General features: G+C 34.2%; 2 protein-coding genes across 2 annotated transcripts in view; one reads left to right on the forward strand and one right to left on the reverse strand.

The window, feature by feature from the left end:
* The first annotated feature begins 1,864 nt into the window (after positions 1-1,864).
* On the forward strand, positions 1,865-4,235 carry LOC127863447 (uncharacterized). Its single transcript, XM_052402975.1, has 2 exons — positions 1,865-2,023; positions 2,466-4,235. The coding sequence occupies exons 1-2, from the start codon at positions 1,964-1,966 to the stop codon at positions 4,233-4,235; spliced, it is 1,830 nt and encodes a 609-aa protein (XP_052258935.1). The 5' UTR covers positions 1,865-1,963.
* The window catches only part of LOC127863432 (multiple epidermal growth factor-like domains protein 10), a 128,089-nt gene continuing 113,887 nt past the window's right edge, over positions 4,206-18,407 (reverse strand). Inside the window, exons 8-18 of the mRNA XM_052402960.1 lie at positions 11,318-11,452; positions 10,760-10,894; positions 10,206-10,340; positions 9,788-9,922; positions 9,392-9,526; positions 8,830-8,964; positions 8,269-8,403; positions 7,708-7,842; positions 6,823-7,009; positions 6,192-6,301; positions 4,206-5,681 (exon numbers count right to left, since the gene is read on the reverse strand). Coding sequence (XP_052258920.1) covers positions 5,602-5,681; positions 6,192-6,301; positions 6,823-7,009; positions 7,708-7,842; positions 8,269-8,403; positions 8,830-8,964; positions 9,392-9,526; positions 9,788-9,922; positions 10,206-10,340; positions 10,760-10,894; positions 11,318-11,452 — 1,457 coding nt within the window. The 3' untranslated portion in view covers positions 4,206-5,601. The remainder of the gene's footprint in view (positions 5,682-6,191; positions 6,302-6,822; positions 7,010-7,707; positions 7,843-8,268; positions 8,404-8,829; positions 8,965-9,391; positions 9,527-9,787; positions 9,923-10,205; positions 10,341-10,759; positions 10,895-11,317; positions 11,453-18,407) is intronic.

Raw genomic sequence — 18,407 nt, forward strand, 5'->3', positions numbered from 1 at the left:
ACTTTGTACTCTTAAGGTTTTACAATTATTTTCCTCTTGGTCATAAATAATTACTTGTGTTTGCTGAGTGTATGTATTAATTGAAAGAAACGATATACACATTCAGTTCATGTGAGCTAATATTGTATTTTGCCCTGAGATACGATGTGATTATCAGCGTTACTAAGTTTTCCATATTCAAATGTGTTTTGGTCTGTCTTGGGACGTTCCTATATTGGATCGCAAAATTTTTTTTTATTTTACAGAATTGCATATACCATAAACGTAAAATGATCTAAATAACTTATTTTCATGATGATACGTGCAGTTTAACAACGTCTCGTTTAATGTTATAGTTATTATTTGTGAAAATAAGCTGTAGTTTTCACTGATCACAGTATACTTATGATAAATTATGGAATATTTTGTAAGTAAACCATTAACCAACGAAACTATGGTACCGGCACATTAACTTGGTAGTAAAAACATTCCAGTCGCCAAGCCTTTCGCCAGGAGTTTTTGAAGGAACAGGGTCATAAACCAACAGGTGGCCATTTATTCGACTTATGTGTTAATTTAATGCTTCCTATTTAAATTTCTAGATTACATTTGAACTCAAACAAGCAAACACAGATAATTGGACAATGAGGTACACGGGGTTCTAAAAGTCAGGAACAGAGGTAATTATTTTGGAAATTCAAGAAAAAAGGTACCTCTAATGGTGAAATTTGTGCACAGCGCTGACACTTTGCTTAGAAGCTCTGGGGAACAAAACGTGGCTTGAGCCTATGATGTCAATGTGGGTACCAGTCCAGTATAAGGGTAGTGTAAATGTACCTTCCTTATACCTTCCTTATACCGTTGTAACTATGCGGGCACAACCTTGGTAATAAAAACGTACTTAAGACTGGTAAGATTTTACTTCCCGGTTACTGTATAAGCATATGCAACCCATGTGGGTTCCGGTCCAGTACCTGGAAAATCTTTTGAAATGTTAATTTAGGGTGAGATACCGGTCCCTTAGGGAGGGGCATATCTAGATTTTGAACATTGTTTAAGTGCGTTTCTTTCAGTGAAAACAACAATAATAATATAATCATTTTATAACAATTGTATATACATTTTTATGTACCTATCTAACCTACGCGAACCATGTGTGTACACTTCCAGTATCCATGTAAGAAACGCAAATCAGCCCGAGCCTATGCCAATCATGTTGTTACCAGTCAATTGACCGGACTTACATTTCTACCTGTTTGTGCCTAACATAAGCATAAGGTTATCGGGTAGTAAAAATGTACCTGCATGTGCCTATGCGTACCATAGTATCAGTACAGTAGGTCCAATAAGCACAGTTAAATTTCCAAATCAATGGTACTAATAGGTTTGAATTTCAAAAATGGTACTCCTGTGCCATTCAAGAACAACCCTGTACATATACATTGTATTTCCAAGTCCACTACCAAAGCCTGAACCTATGCTTATCGTGTGGGTACCTGTCCTGTACCTAGGTCAGAGATCCAGATATATAATGCAATTAGTTTTTCACTTCCACATTTTGTTCATGGATAGCTTAAACATTAACTGAATATGCGTTTTCTTAGATTTCTTAGATTTATAATGAAATATTAAGATAATCGGGCTTACTTCCTCTGAATTTAATTTGTACGAATCGGAACTTAAACCTGATGCATAGTAGCCGATAATAAACGAAGCATCGAACAATATTTCTTAATGCAACGCTGCCCATAAATTTTATATTTCATGCATGAAAACGCTTACAAAACCAAAGTCGCTTTCGGTTTCTTTTGTTGTTTATGTAACATAAACAGCAATTCATAATATATAAATGAAAAAATAATAATATAATAACTATGCAATTATGCCTCATTCTCATACTTTCGTGTCTTCTCATTGGATTCGTGCTCATTTTAATACGTCATTATCGCTGTCACCAAATACTGCACGTGCCCGGTTTCTATGCATGTTGATCGAGCTTTTACAACTGTTGTGTATTTTGCCGTGGAAAATGCGATTTAAACAGGTAATGTCCCACAACACGTAAATAAAATGCTAAAATTAACGTTTAACTAATTATTTAATCAGGTATGAATGCCTTATAGGTCACTTTCACCTTAGTAAAAATGAGTTTCCAAACTCTGTTTACATGTGTCAGCCATTTTGTTATGTATTTGTACCAAAGTTAACGCTCTATTGATTTCGGAGCGCTTTGAGGGTCCCGACGGGGTATTGTAACTCACTGAAGAACAACTCATGGTGCGCAAATAAATTAAATATCAATTAGCGCATTGTAGAATCTGACAGTTCCCAATATAAATTTACCATGTTTATTGATCCATCACAGATTGAAATAATCATTCTGATTCTTGACATTTTTATACATTCACAAATAAACATATGATCAAAAAGTTATCTGATCGAAAAACAATTATTTGTCGTCTAGTTGAGCACATATTTGTTTTCAGCCGAACCCTACCAAAATACCGGATCATAAATATCGTAGGTACAGTCCAGAATCCCTCAAAAATGCATATGCTGCGGTAAAGGAGAACGGGATGCCAGTTAAAAGGGCTGCATTGACATATAATGTGCCAATTCAAACATTAAGAGATCGTGTAAAAGGGAAAGTAGATCCATTTAATATTGGATTGGGCTCCGAGTTAATCTTTTCAAAAGAAGAGGAAACGGGTTTGGTGGAGCATCTGGAGAGCATGTCCCAGCTCGGATATGGTTACACCAATGTACAGGTCCAGCACCTGGCTGGGGAACTGGCCGAACATTTAGGGAAACGCCCTACCAACAAGCCATTAAGTATAAATTGGTTGTATGGCTTTCTAAAGAGATGGACAGGCAGGCTCTCTTCCATAAAACCACGCGCCCTGGATAGTGGCCGTGCGAAAAACTCAACGCCGGAGATCGTTGAAAGCTACTTCAAAAACCTCGGGGAAGTAGTGGAGAAACACAATCTGACCGACAAACCTCATCTCATCTACAACATAGATGAAACCGGGATTCAACCCGAACACAGGCCCCCTAATGTCATCGCTGCCACTGGCAGTAAGCCGCAGGCTGTTACCTCGCCCCGCTCAACAACCACGACATTAATCGCATGCGCTAACGCAGCCGGTAATCATATACCACCATTTTTCGTCTTCAAAGGGAAACGAAGCAACCCTGAACTAATGAACGGCTCGTCACCTGGTTCGAAATTCACAATGTCCGAAAGTGGCTGGTCAAATGCCGAAATATTCCAGCATTATTTGAAGGACCATTTCCTCCCGAATGTATGCAGGGGTTCAACGGACCAAGCGCCGATACTTGTCATTTATGACGGCCACTCCTCGCATGTTTCCAGGCAACTTACTGAATGGGCCAAAGCAGAGAATATCATCCTCTTTGTTTTGCCTGCCCACACATCGCACATCCTGCAGCCTCTGGACGTGTCGATTTTCGGCCCATTCAAATCATATTACTACCGTGAATGTGCCAAGTTTATGCAGGAGCACATTGGTGAAACTGTCACGAAATATATGATGGCGAAAATTGCTTGCAAAGCGTATCTAAAGGCCATGGTTCCAGCCAACATAGTCGCAGGCTTCCGAAAAACTGGCATTTTCCCATGCTGCCCAGAGGTTGTTCCTGCAGATAAGCTTTATCCAAGCGAAGCCTTCCGAGAGACATCACCCCTGTTCAAAATTATGGAAATTAAATCCGGAAAAGAAGCAGTTGAAAAGTACCTCTTGTTGAAGGCTGAAAAAAAGTTTACATGCGTCTGCCAGGCCTCTAAGCAACCTAAAGCCAAAAACACAAAACCCAAGCCAGGGGGGAAGGCTATTACAGAAGAAGCATATGCTGAGGAGCTGCAAACATACGATAAAGAAAACGCAACTCCCAGTACATCAACAACCTCAACGCATGCAACAACAACATCGACGAAAAAAGGCAAAACCTGCAGAAAGCGCCTATCGGAATCTCAATCCCAAAACAAGTCTACTGCCACAGCAAAAGACGCATTGTGCAGTGATTCTGAGATGGAGTTCGAGCCGGAAGAAAAAGACCTGTGCTGCGTCTGCAGGATGATATCGCCACCAAACCTGCCCGACTCGACGTTCTTAAAAATCCTCACGTGGGGCGAGTGCGCCATTTGCAGCCACTGGGTGCACCTAAAATTCTGCACGAAAACGCGCGTTGTAAGGAGAAACGACCGTTTCGTATGCCCTAATTGTGAAGTTTAGTTGTGCAGCTAATCAGACATGGGTCAATTGTGTTACTTACAATGTTAAAAGTTTCGTTTATATATGTTATTTTTAAGTGTAAAAAGAAGATTAAATTTAAAACACAATTAATTAGTTGATTAAAATCATTACATACCTGCTCTCGGATGGAATATTATATTATAAAATAAAACGCCAATATCGAGTTATACACGTGCCAGTGTGTCGAAGAAAATAGCCATTTAAATATGTGATTTATAAGAAAATTCCCCACATGGTGCCCCATTTAGAACGCGGTCAAGAAAGAGCACGAATCCAATGAGAAAATTCTTCTGCATGATACAGATCATTGACCTTCACCTTAACGAGGTAAATATTTAGCAAATATGTAAACAAATACTGTTTTCTTTGTGTTTCGTTTTAATATAGTATTTTAATGACGAAATAAAAGTTAAACAATGCTAAAAATACCAGCCAGTGTATGCGCATGCGCGGTAAAAATAGTTAAGAGGCACGAAAGGACGAGAAGATAGCATAATACATTATTTACATGTACATAGCGGACAATAAGAAAATCTTGCAGTTCTCCTTGTTAACGTAAATATTCTCTTTTTGCGTTTTTGAGACTTGTATCTTACAAACAAAAACAATGTATACTTTAATTCATAAATACTTCTATTCACAAGGATTATTATGATGTATTTAATACGCACTAATAAGTCTGCATAGCATGTGTTTAGTAGCAGCAATGATCAAACTATGGATACTGAATGTAATCAGAGGTACATTTATTAAATCGTCTCACTTAAGCTGATTTGTGTGTTTATTTATCGAGTTGATCAAGGTTGTTTGAGCAATGCATTAACATATTACTATGAATAGCAAATTATTGTGCATACTAATATTACAGAATGGTAAAAAGTTTTGTACTTCGAAATAACAAAACATATTAAACGCATGTAGAAATATATAAGAGTATTTGATGATATCTCTTGATGACATTATGTGTCAATATGGTTGATCAAACAAAATTTACAGATTACCCAAACATTACCTTGATCTGTGTTCAAGTACACCAAATCCTTTACATTACTATGCCATTGAACAGGCGTTTACTAGATATTGGTAGGTAATGTTGGCTAAGAACGAGTATTTTTCTGACCCGCTGATGCTACTGACATAGAAACCTGCCTATTTCTTCTGTCTATTTAGCTTTAAACAAAAAAGTATCAATTTCTGGATCTGGTACACGTTTACACATCTCAGAAAACAGCTCCAGTTTTATTGTGTGTTTCAATGTAGTATACCACTTGTTTATCAATGTTTCGAGAACTCAATTTAAAAGCAAATATCTATATACAAAAGTTTACACTGAACGCTGACACTTCTAAACGTATATATTATTGACACCATTCGTCAAAGTGACGTTTGCATATTCAACATTATATGTGCATCCCTGTGCGACAGCTGAAATGACAAATACAAAAACAAATTAATATTACACATTAACGCTATATGATCTATTGGTTGATGTATTTATTTGATATTTAATATCCATACCTTTATATTTAATATAGTTCTATGTAGTTAAAATTTAACGATGTTTCGCAGTGAAGGTTCTTTACAGAGGTTTTCCGGAAAACAAACACATGTAAATGTGTTATGACATTTTAGATAGATATGTAGAAAGACACTTTGCCTCTTAGCATTAATAAAATACATCTTACTTAGAGTATCACTTTGTTTCTTTTTTTACCAATTTGATTATACAGGTAATATTTGCGGTTTTAAATTTCGGAGTATTTCAATCGTTCCACGATTTTCTTTAAAAATATGCATATTTGTATATGTGTATAATATTGTATCATGCTTTAAAGATTAATGCAATTGGATGTTAATACTAAAGAGGTCGTAGTATAAATAAGAACGAGTGCAGATATAAGTTTGTATACCAAAAAGGGATGGGGTTTTACTCACGAGTGGGCATTTGAAGGCAGTCATAGTTGCTAGGGTTCCTGGATGTTAACAAGTCGTCATATACATTTTGAGGAGAAGATTCTGAGTTAGCAGGGGTCCCTCCAGTAAATCTTTAATAATATGATACATCCGTCTTTACCGTAAAATGTGTTGAACATGATGTAAGCTAAAAAACGTATTTTGATTGCGCTGTAGTTCAATTTAAAGCGCTGTAGTTCAATAAAGAGTCATAACATGACTCAGCATACTCTGATAATATTGTTATTGCTTACTAAAATCATTACAATTTGCATGTACTCTTACTGAAAGAAATCATCGATATCTCTGCTATATCAGACAATATCTGTTTTATAGCAGTTTATAAGTGGCATTAAAATAACAGAACATGTCTTTTTATTTTTTATTGATACTTGGAAAGCAATATATCTATGAAGAGTTTATATACAAATTCAATGCGAACATTTATTTTACAAACGTATTCAAATCGCAATAAAAGTGTTCTGTTCATGAATGCATGCACGTAACACAAAATATCTATTAAAGTATCTGTTCGTAATAATTAAAATAAATTGCTTGCATCGAAACTGATTCTTTAAGTAGTTTGTCAATATATGCAAAATCTTTATCTTACTTGTGATGTCGTCTTCGTTTTCTAATGTACACCACACTCAATACTATAACAGCAACAACAACCACTCCAAGGACTGAAGATACAGATGTCGTTGCAGCAAACAAGGCGTTATACGCTTTCACAGAAATAGACATGTAAGCTTCCGATTGTACTTGTTGATGCTTTGTTGTAGAAATAGATTCTCCGGCTACAACACACATATATATAGTAGTGGTAGTAATAGTTGTAGTAGTAGTAGTTGTTGTTATAGTAGTAGTAGTAGTAGTAGTAGTAGACTAGTAGAAGTAGTAGTAGTAGTAGTAGTAGTAGTAGTAGTAGTAGTAGTAGTAGTAGTAGTAGTAGTAGTAGTAGTAGTAGTAGTAGTAGAAGAAGTAGTAGAAGTAGTAGTAGTAATAGTAGTAGTAGTAGTGGTAGTAGTAGTAGTAGTAGTTGTAGTAGTAGTAGTAGTAGTAGTAGTAGTAGTAGTAGTAGTAGTAGTAGTAGTAGTAGTAGTAGTAGTAGTAGTAGTAGTAGTAGTAGTAGTAGTAGTAGTAATAGTAGTAGTAGTAGTAATAGTAGTAGTAGTAGTAGTAGTAGTAATAGTAGTAGTAGTAGTAGTAGTAGTAGTATTAGCACCATTAGTAGCGCAATTACGTCATATACATAGACACTGTTTATTTACATTGAATTAATATGCTCAAATAACAAATCGATATAAATCCCTACATTGATGTTCATTGTATATGTGTTCATAAATATCTTTGCACATGTACGAATAATTAATGGCCAATATGTTGTCAGTTTTCTTTAATATTTTATACTGTCGCTACCTATCTTATTTACGTGCATGATATATTTGTTTGATGTTTATGTATTCTGTTTCAATACTATCCTTTGACAACTTACTTTCCTTACACGATATTCCTTTCCACCCGTCTTTACAGTCCCCATTTCCACATGCACCCGTAACACCGTCGCATGGGCCAAGATGGCAATGGCATTGCTTGGAACAGTTTATGCTGTAACTTCCGAGTGGGCAGTCTGAAAACAAACATGTGTACATTTTGTTAACTTGAGTGACATGTCTTTCGTTTGCAATCAAAAGAATTAAAAATTACTAATCATAATTAAATTCAAATTCGTTTTCCATTAGCATCGTGTAAAGGGCACACGTATCGTGTAAAATGCGCCTTTGTAAGTATTGTCTTTCATGTGCAAAAACGTCAGAAACGTTGACACTTTTAATGTACATTCATTAAATATGCTTTAATAACTAATCTAAATTAATCCTAACATTTTTATCCGTTGTATATGTGTTCAAACAAATATTTTATTGTTTAAAAAGGCTTATTTGTTGTCCAATTCTTAGAGAATTATTTGCGGATGCATCCTATCTCATTTAAATATATGAGACATATTTCATGTTTATGTTTTTGTTTTACCAAATATTATTTAAAAAAAACTTACTTTCATTACACGCTATTCCTTTCCATCCGTCTTTACACTCCCTATTCCCACATGCACCCATAACCTTGTCGCATGGGCCCACACGGCAATGGCATTGCTTGGAACAGTTAACGCTGTAACTTCCAATTGGGCAGGCTGAAAACAAACAATAGAAACTGTCCATAACCTGGGTGACATGTATTTCGGATAGCATTAAATAGATTTCAAAATTATCAGTCATACATAAATTAAAAATAGTTGTTTGCATAACATTGTATTAATTAAACACCGGTGTCCTATACGTTTTGTCTTTCATGTGCAATTACGTCATAGACATTACCGGGAATACTGTATTTGTCACTTTTATTAATAAACTCAAATAATTAATACAAATATGTACCGATATTGCTCTAGATTATGTATGTGTTCCTATATATCTTTGCACATCAACGAATAAAAATGGTCATTATATTGTCAGATGTCTGCATCGTTATATTCGCACGCTACCTATCTTATTAACATATATGATGTATTTGTTTTGTATTTCTGCTTTTGTTTCTATCATATCCTCTTACAACCTACTTTCATTACACGCAATTCCTTTCCATCCGTCTTTACAGACCATATTTCCACATGAGCCCGTGACACCGTCGCATGGGCCCACACGACAATGGCATTGCTTAGAACAATTAACGCTGTAACTACCGACTGGGCAGGCTGAAATCAAACACTTGAACATTTTGTTTACCTGATTGACTTGCATGTTGCTTTACAATGAATGAGAATTGAAAAATAAATTACCAGTGTTACGGTTATTGAAAGTTGTTGTTCAAATAGGAGTGTATTCATAAAGCAAGCTTGTTTTTGTCAGTTTTGTCATTCATGTGCAATTACGTAATACAGATTATCACAGTGTATGTGAATGTCATTAATAGGCCTTATAATTAAACCAAACCTATTCCGATATCGATGTGCATTGTATATGTGTTCATACATTTCCTTGCATTTTTAGTAAGCTAAAATGGCCAACGAATTGTCAGATTTCTAGAGTTTTAAATTCGATTGCTTCCAATCATATTTTAATTTATGAGATATTTGTTGGAGGTAAGCGTTTTTGTTTTAATAATATACTTTGACAACATACTTTCATTGCACGCTAATCCTTTCCGTCCGTCTTTACAGACCCCAATATCACACGCACCCGTAACACCGTCGCACGGGCCAACACGGCAATGGCATTGCTTGGAACAGTTAACGCTGTAACTTCCGGTTGAGCAGACTGAAAAATGAACGTGAAAGTTGTGGACTGTGAACTGTGTTTTATTTTCCAATAAAATAGATTTTAAAAATTACCAGATGTACGGAAATTCAATATCGTATTCCTAAAAAAACTGTATAAATTTAGCACGCGTGTCTTCGTAAGTGTTGTCATTCACGTGCAGATGATAAATAGAAATTAATGATACCTATGTTTTTCACAGCCACGATACATTTCTTAAATATTTTCGTGTGTGTTTTAATAATATACTTTACTACGTACTTTCATTACACGCTTTTCCTTTCCATCCGTCTTTACAGACCCCATTTGCACATGCACCCGTAACACTTTCGCATATGCCCACACGGCAATGGCATTGCTTGGAACAGTTAACACTGTAGCTTCCAATTGGGCAGGCTGAAATCAAACACTTGACAATTTTTGTAACCTGAGTGGCATTTGCTTTGTTTTACGATACATTGTAAATAGAATAATTTATTATGCTTACATAACTATCAAAACCAATCCCAACTTTTTGTGCGTTGTATATTTGTTCAGACATATATTTCAATGTGTAAAAAGGGCTATTTTGTTGTCCGGTCCTTAGAGTATTATATGCGGATGCTTCCCATCTCATTTAGATATATGATCTATTTTTATATTTGTGTTTTCATTTCACTTATATTATTTAAAAACTTACTTTCATTACACGCTATTCCTTTCCATCCGTCTTTACAGACCCCATTTCCACATGCACCCGTAACCTTGTCGCATGGGTCAACACGGCAATGGCATTGCTTGGAACAGTTTACGCTGTAACTGTCGAGCGGGCAGGCTGAAAACAAACACTTGAAACTTTCCATAACCCGAGTGACATGTATGTCGGATAGCATTAAATAGAATTCCAAAATTACCAATAATACGTGAATTCAAAATAGTAGTTTGAATAATATAGTAATAATACTACTACGGGGTCTTATTAGTTTTGTCTTCCATTTGCAATTACGTGATATAAATTACCTGTAATACTTTTAATGTCCCTTTAATTAATATGCTCAAATAATTACTACAAATATGTTCCGATATTGCTGTACCTTATGTATGTGTTCCTACATATCTTTGCACATGTAGGAATAAAACTGTTAATTCTATTGTCAGATGTCTGCATTCTTATATTCGTACGTTATTTGCATAATTGATGTATTTGTTATGTTTCTGTGCTTTAAGCTTCTATCATATCCTCTTACAACCTACTTTCATTACACGCAATTCCTTTCCATCCGTCTTTACAGACCATATTTCCACATGCACCTGTGACACGATCACATGCGCCCACGCGACAATGGCATTGCTTGGAACAGTTAACGCTGTAACTACCGACTGGGCAGGCTGAAATCAAAATCTTGAACATTTTGTGCACCTGATTGACTTGCATTTGCTTTACAATGAATGAGAATTGAAAAATTACCAGTGTAACGGTAATTCAAAGTTGTTGTTCCAATAGGATTGTATCGATAAAGCAAGCTTGTTTTTGTCAGTTTTGTCTTTTATGTGCAATTACGTAATACAGATTATCACTGTTTATGTGAATTTCATTAATATGCTCAATAATTAAACCAAATCTATACAGATATTGCTGTGCATTTTATAGGTGTTCATACATTTCATTGCACTTGTACGAAGCTAAAATGGTCAATGAATTGTCAGATTTCTATATTTTTAAATGCGGTTGTTTCCTATCATATTTTCATTTATGAGATATTTGTTTGAGGCTTGCGTTTTTGTTTTAATAATATACTTTTGACAACGTACTTTCATTGCACGCTATTCCTTTCCATCCGTCTTTACAGACCCCATTTCCACATGCACCCGTAACACCGTCGCATATGCCCACACGGCAATGGCATTGCTTGGAACAGTTTACGCTGTAACTTTCGATTGGGCAGGCTGAAAAAAGAACGTGAAAGTTTGATAATCTGACTGAAATGTGTTTTATTTTCCAATAAAATAGATTTTAAAAATTACCAGTTGTACGGAAATTCAATATCGTATTTCCAATAATATTGTATAAATTTAGCACGCGTGTCTTCGCAAGTGTTGTCTTTTACGTGTAGATGATAAATATGAATTAATGATACCTATGTTTTTCACAGCCACGATACATTTCTTAAATATTTCCGTGTGTGTTTAAATAATATACTTTGACTACGTACTTTCATTACACGCTTTTCCTTTCCATCCGTCTTTACAGACCCCATTTGCACATGCACCCGTAACACCGTCGCATATGCCCACACGGCAATGGCATTGCTTGGAACAGTTAACACTGTAACTTCCAATTGGACAGGCTGAAAACATATACACTTGACAATTTTGGTAACCTGAGTGACATGTGCTTTGTTTTACGATAAATATAATAATTTATTATGCTAACATAACTACCAAAACCAATCCCAACTTTTTGTGCATTGTATATGTGTTCAAACATATATTTAATGTGTAAAAACAGCTAGTTTGTTGTCCGATCCTTAGAGTATTATATGCAGATGCTTTCCATCTCATTTAAATATATGAGATATTTTTATATTTGTGTTTTCATTTCACTTATATTATTTAAAAACTTACTTTCATTACACGCTATTCCTTTCCACCCGTCTGTGCAGCCACCATTTGCACATGCACCCGTAACCTTGTCACATGGGCCAACACGGCAATGGCATTGTTTGGAACAGTTTACGCTGTACCTGCCGAGCGGGCAGGCTGAAAACAAACACTTGAAACTTTCCATAACCTTAGTGACATGTATGTCGGATTGCATTAACTAGAATTTCTAAATTACTCGGAAGTCTGACAAGAACAAATTCGGTAACCTGAGTGGCATGTGTTTTTTATTTAACGATGAATAGAATTTTAATATTATCAGTTTTATGTAAATTCAAAATTGCTGTTTTATCTTATTTTCAGATCTCATCATTAAGAAGACTTTAAACGTCAACCATTCAGCTACAGTTTGGTAAAAGTTGTCATGGCACATCCAAGTGGACCAACAGCCATAAGTGAAATTTGCCACTCGTCCGTCGCTTAAAGGTTAAAATAATAGCCATCAATATTTCCTGCCAGAAAAAAACACATTGTTTTCAGAATAGAAGTTATGTTCCAAGATGGATCACTCTTTATCCTGGCCTAACGTAAACTTTAAAGACTAGCCAACAGCCCATTCCGGGACTGTACAGATGGCAGATCACAGTTCAATGGTGTGGCTCCACCCCTTCAGACATCAAACAACGATGGAAAAGGACATTATAAGCATATGAAGTGCAAACTACAGAAGCACCTGCTTTAGAAAATTAAAAAAAAATCCACTTAACTATGGATGAAGTGAGAAACTCACTGGTAAGTGTTTCATGTAAGTTTACATGAATAGTGTAGTGCATATTTGTCACCAGACATGCACAATTAACATGCAATAACATTGGCTCTGAAATGTTTTCTGAAAAACATGCATTTTGAAACATTTGATTTCGTAACCTGTAATACAACTGTGGCTCTATATTGTTGTCAAATACCATCTATGTTCAAACTATCAAACATTTGATATGAATGCTTTCAGATAAAACATTGACTCTAAACTATTTCTGAATACCATACATGTTCAAACATTAAATTTCGTAACCTCAATTAATATTACCTCTGAATTGATCCCGGAAATATTTGAAACACTATACAATAGTTTAAAAAAGGAATAATTGATAATACTATTACATGTTTTGTCATTAGCATCATCATCATAAAAATGACGCAAGTTTAAAAAATAAAATAATAGTTGGAATCATACCTGCCCCTTTGCATGCATTCAGAAAAAATCCGAATGAAAACAAAAAAATCGCCTGTAATGTATACATTCTGACAACATTAAATATACTGCCGTTATTTACAATGTTATGTATATTTATCAACCCACACACTTAGAAATTTTCTGTCATGCAAGATTATAACAATTGACATGTCAATTGGTTGTGGGACTAGATAGATGGCGAACGTGAGTGATAACGGAAACGTATTATTTAATGAGTCAACGTAATTTTGCTTAATGCATAATTCCGGTGTTTCAAAGTTTGAATTAAAAACAAATTGTAATTAATTTTCATCTATGATTTTAAATCAGAATTTGAGATTTAGTAACTGGGTCTTTCTGCTTATCCCTTCTGGACTGTAGTCTTATAAAGTTAAAAAAAGATAACTTATAAATAAGTGAAGGGGTATTAAAGGCAAATGGTTGTAAAACAAGTCATAGCTCCATTTTATCCATTTTATTCAAGTGTAAATTATCCAGATACGTAGTAGAAATTAAATATGTGCCTAAAAAGGGTGACAAAACGACGTCGACAACTATCGAATACTTTCCATTACTAGTTTATTGTCTAAAATGTATTCCATTAAATAAAGGAACACATTTCGTTAAGTGGTTCAAAACAAATAAAATGCTTTCTGAATTTCACATTGGATTCCAAAATCATAAAGTACAATGAGGCCAATAACTCCGGATAATGACACTTTCACTTAAACTATAGCAAAAACAAATCGGAAGTAGGTTATTTGTAAACCGAAACTTAAACTTACAATTATTACACTTATTTTAAATACATACAGTAAATGAGTTATGTGAGAAGTTCTGTATAAAACTGGAATGATCGATAAACGACCATTCAATACTTTATTATCACATAGCAACACAAAACAAACAGAACGTGCGACGCTAAAAATCAGAGTGATACATATGGAACGAGCAACCGTTATCACATTAGTGTCAAACGTTTACTGCTGTTTCAATGACATTTATACATTATCAACCATAATTAAACAAAAACAATATTGTCTTGGCAATCAAAGTACCTAACAAGCGTTATTCAATAATATTTGGGACTTAAATTACACTAAACTGATCGAAAGAGTAAACTTTAGGTGCTCATTAGTTATATATGTAAGCCCTTGTGGGATAACAGTCAAGTTATATTAAACAAAGAGACGAGTCAACATGAAGACTTTATGAAAGCTGTATCGGAGGCAACAAAATCTTAACAGATTTAGAGATCCAAAGTCGTAAACGACAGTATGAAAGACATCAGCACAGAGGATCCCAATGACGTTCTTCAGAACATTTAAGAATTAGGACAAATTCCAGGCCCAGCTAGACCGATTGAAGCCCTAGTCAAAGACGGCGATTTTGTGAACCACAAATCTTGTCATAAGAACATGAGTGACTGACTTTAAAATGGTATTATATAAAACAAAATAATGCGAAATATTAAGCTTCGATTAACCTAAGGCGGTATTTAAATGCAGAAATTGCAAAGCATGGAGTGAAGACTTGCTATGGAATAAATTGCTTCAAAAACTGGTAATCCATGAATTTTTAAATCTTAAGAATATTTTTTGACTGGATTAGCGACTTCAGTGTGGCCATCGTCTGTTGTTAAGCAGATACCATAAACCAAAACAAGTGACCGAATATCGCTAGATAAATCTGATTCCGTTAGCTTGCATACTATTCTGTATTAGTTGATGAATACAACGGGTTGCGGGCATGGTGTTGCTGTACATACCACCTATTAACATTATGCTTCAAATTGAATATGGGTGTTTCATAAACATGATAAATGCGTTTGAAATGGTGGATATAGAACTCTTTGTTGCAAATCTATTATCAGACGGTGTTCAAAACCAGTTCTTAAAACATACTACCACATTTCTACAGCATACCTCGCGCAAGGGTTGATGTTAATGGACTCCACACGCAACTACTCTCACATGCATTGCTTAGTAGAATCGGGGTATAAAGGCTCACCAGTCTAGTTCGGGCTGTATATAATGAGTAAGCTTAATAATCAGAGTAAAACAAAGCATTCAAGTGTATTGTTTAAGTAACAAATGCCAGTTCCTCAGATTGCTGTTTCTTTATTCATCCGCGAAAATATAATTGACGTATAAACAAAAACTAATACAAATGCACGTTGATGCATGATTTTACATCATAAGTAAATGTGTTTTTAATGTGTTCTTTTAAAGTTAGATGTAGTAGTAGAAAATTAAAGTTGGGTTAGAAAAAGTAATCCTATTCAAGTCATGAGGAGAATGATGCACGGCTTTTATCGAAATACATTTTTTTTTCAGATTCTTGACATGTAATTTAGTTTGTCAATTAGACGCGTCTTTTGATTTTATACGGTACCATTAGATGATTTAAATACAAAGAAATATTTGCTACTTCGGTTTGAATAACGAATATAGAATTGATTTTGTATTCCTTATTTTTAAATTAACTCATGAATTATAAAACGTTTTGTTTTGCTTTCAGTTATGTTTATTACTTTTCAAATTCGCAACGTTACAATAATTAGTTCGCAAGGTAAAAAATATTTACATAAACTCAGGACTATTTATTATTATAATCTTAGGATTTCAGCATAAATTTAAGGCATTTCAATGGTCAAAGGGAAGCAATCCAAACAGTTAAACCTTATGGTTGAATTACTAAAATTAGAGTTCTCTGGCTAGTGACTCACGTGCACGAAAATCCCAGACTCAATAGGTTGACGTATTTCTTATTTTTCAAGAAAATCATATATTGTCTCAGGTAAGCTATTACATTTATAAAATAACAAGTTACATATTGTTGTGACATTTATGTATTATTTTGTATTTTTCGCAGTCGTTATACATAATGCGTTAATTGTATTTAATTTTACATACACGACTCACAGTACCTACTGTACGTGTATGTTTAATTATGTTAACGCTTTCTAAAGATATATGTTCTTGTTCATTTTTATATTTAATGTAATATTTGTTTCAGAAATGTCATTCCATAACACCCAAAAATTGTCAAATTACAATTCAATTAATCAACATTTCTATTATTATTATACCGGATTTATACAGCGCCCTTTTCATGCAAGAGTGCACGTTCAAAGGGGCTTTCTTTTGCGTTCGATCATTTAATACTCGCATAGCACGAGTGTTTGTGAATTTGAGATAAAGAGTTACTTTAATACATTCATACTATAAACAACAATAGTTCTATTTCTTTAAGTAGCGCACATTCTTGTTATATTCACACGTATGTTTTTATCGCAATATATTAAATTACGGGATATGCCGTATTGTTGCATCATGGGTGTTACCATAATATCTTTCCGTGTACAAGTTTATATTATTCAATCTATTTGTTAACTCATACTCGCAGTGTATTAATTAAATTAAATTATTTCACTTGGACAAGTTTACTTACCCACTCGTAAGCCATGTTCGTGGCTTGGTAGTATACCGCATATAATAATATACATGTTCGTACATAAATGTGATCTGAATTACTAATTACTGTGTGTTAATAATATGTTTTATTGTTATAATATATGAGACTGTTACAACTGTTTCACTGCTACGATGGAACCATGCCCGTGGAAACAAACTATCAGCTTAATCAGTTTGGCTAATGCAAATTTATATATTGAGCGCCGATTTAATTTGCCGTTTTAGAAAACATATATTGAAACAACAATTAGCAAATGCACATTAACCGATGGGTCTTTTTCTAATGAGGCGACGTTTGTTAAAGCGCAATGTTTAAACATGAAAATAATTATTAAATCAATTTACAAGCAAAATCACATGAAACACATTGGAATAATACTTGACAATATTTCTATATTAAAATGTAATTCAGTATTATTCATGAACATGGCCAGATGATAACAACTATTTATATTAATGTTCCAACAATTGATTTCGTAACCTGTTACAATATTCACTCTGATTTTTTTTCCGAAGACCATACATTTGTAAACATTTGATTTTGATATTACATTTCCTATGAGTTGTTACCAAAGACCATACATGTTCAACATTTTATTTCGTAACCAGATATTAAATTGACTCTGAATTGTTTCCGAAAATTATTTAAAAACAATACATAAGTTAAATAATAATAAAAATACATAAATAATTTATATTAAAATAACTATAATTATAATCATCATCATAGAAATGAAACACGTTCGAACGATACAAATACAAGGTGAATCATACCTTCTCCTTTGCATGAATTTAAATAAAATCCGAATACAAACAAAAAAGTTGTTTTTACTGTATACATTCTGAAAACCTTTCATTCTGAAAAAACGTTATTTTCATTAAATGTCTATTTGTTAACCCTCACTCTTAAAAAACACCAACATTTCATGAAAGTGAATTGTCACACATAACCATCCTATTTAAAATACGAAAGATATTGCCAATTAGCTGTGAAGCTTTTTAGATAGTGAACGTGCGTGACTGCAAAAACGCATCATTGAAAGGGTCAACCGGATATTTACTTGATGCATACTTTAAGTGTTTCATATTTAAAAATAATAAATATAACCTATGATCTAAAATCAGCCTTTAAGCGTTGACCGTGGTCTTATTAACATTAAATACGCATTTCTAAACTATTACGTTAAAGTTATGATATAAGTTTGAAAGGCGATTTGAAATTGTTATAGAGTGTAAACAATTATAAACTCCACTTCTACGCATGGTATGTAATCCATTTTATTCAGCTAGTACTCAGCCAGATAGGTCTGTATGTATGGAAGGGAAAGACCGCCAATATTATTTATCACCAGAAATGTTGCACGTGTTGAGTATTCAGCTGATATGTTCCATGTTGCAATTATAGATTAAACATACATGTCAAATAATATCCGGTCAAATAAACAATGTTTGATATTTAATGTTTCAATTTTCAACAATGTTATTTTTATGGTGGAGACATCTCAAATTTTATTATTACATTCTTATTATACCGGATTTATATAGCGCCCTTTTCATGCAAGAGTGCACGTTCAAAGGCGCTTTAGATACG

This window comes from Dreissena polymorpha, unplaced genomic scaffold (assembly GCF_020536995.1).
Source record: "Dreissena polymorpha isolate Duluth1 unplaced genomic scaffold, UMN_Dpol_1.0 chrUn008, whole genome shotgun sequence".
Classification (NCBI taxonomy): Eukaryota; Metazoa; Mollusca; class Bivalvia; order Myida; family Dreissenidae; genus Dreissena; species Dreissena polymorpha.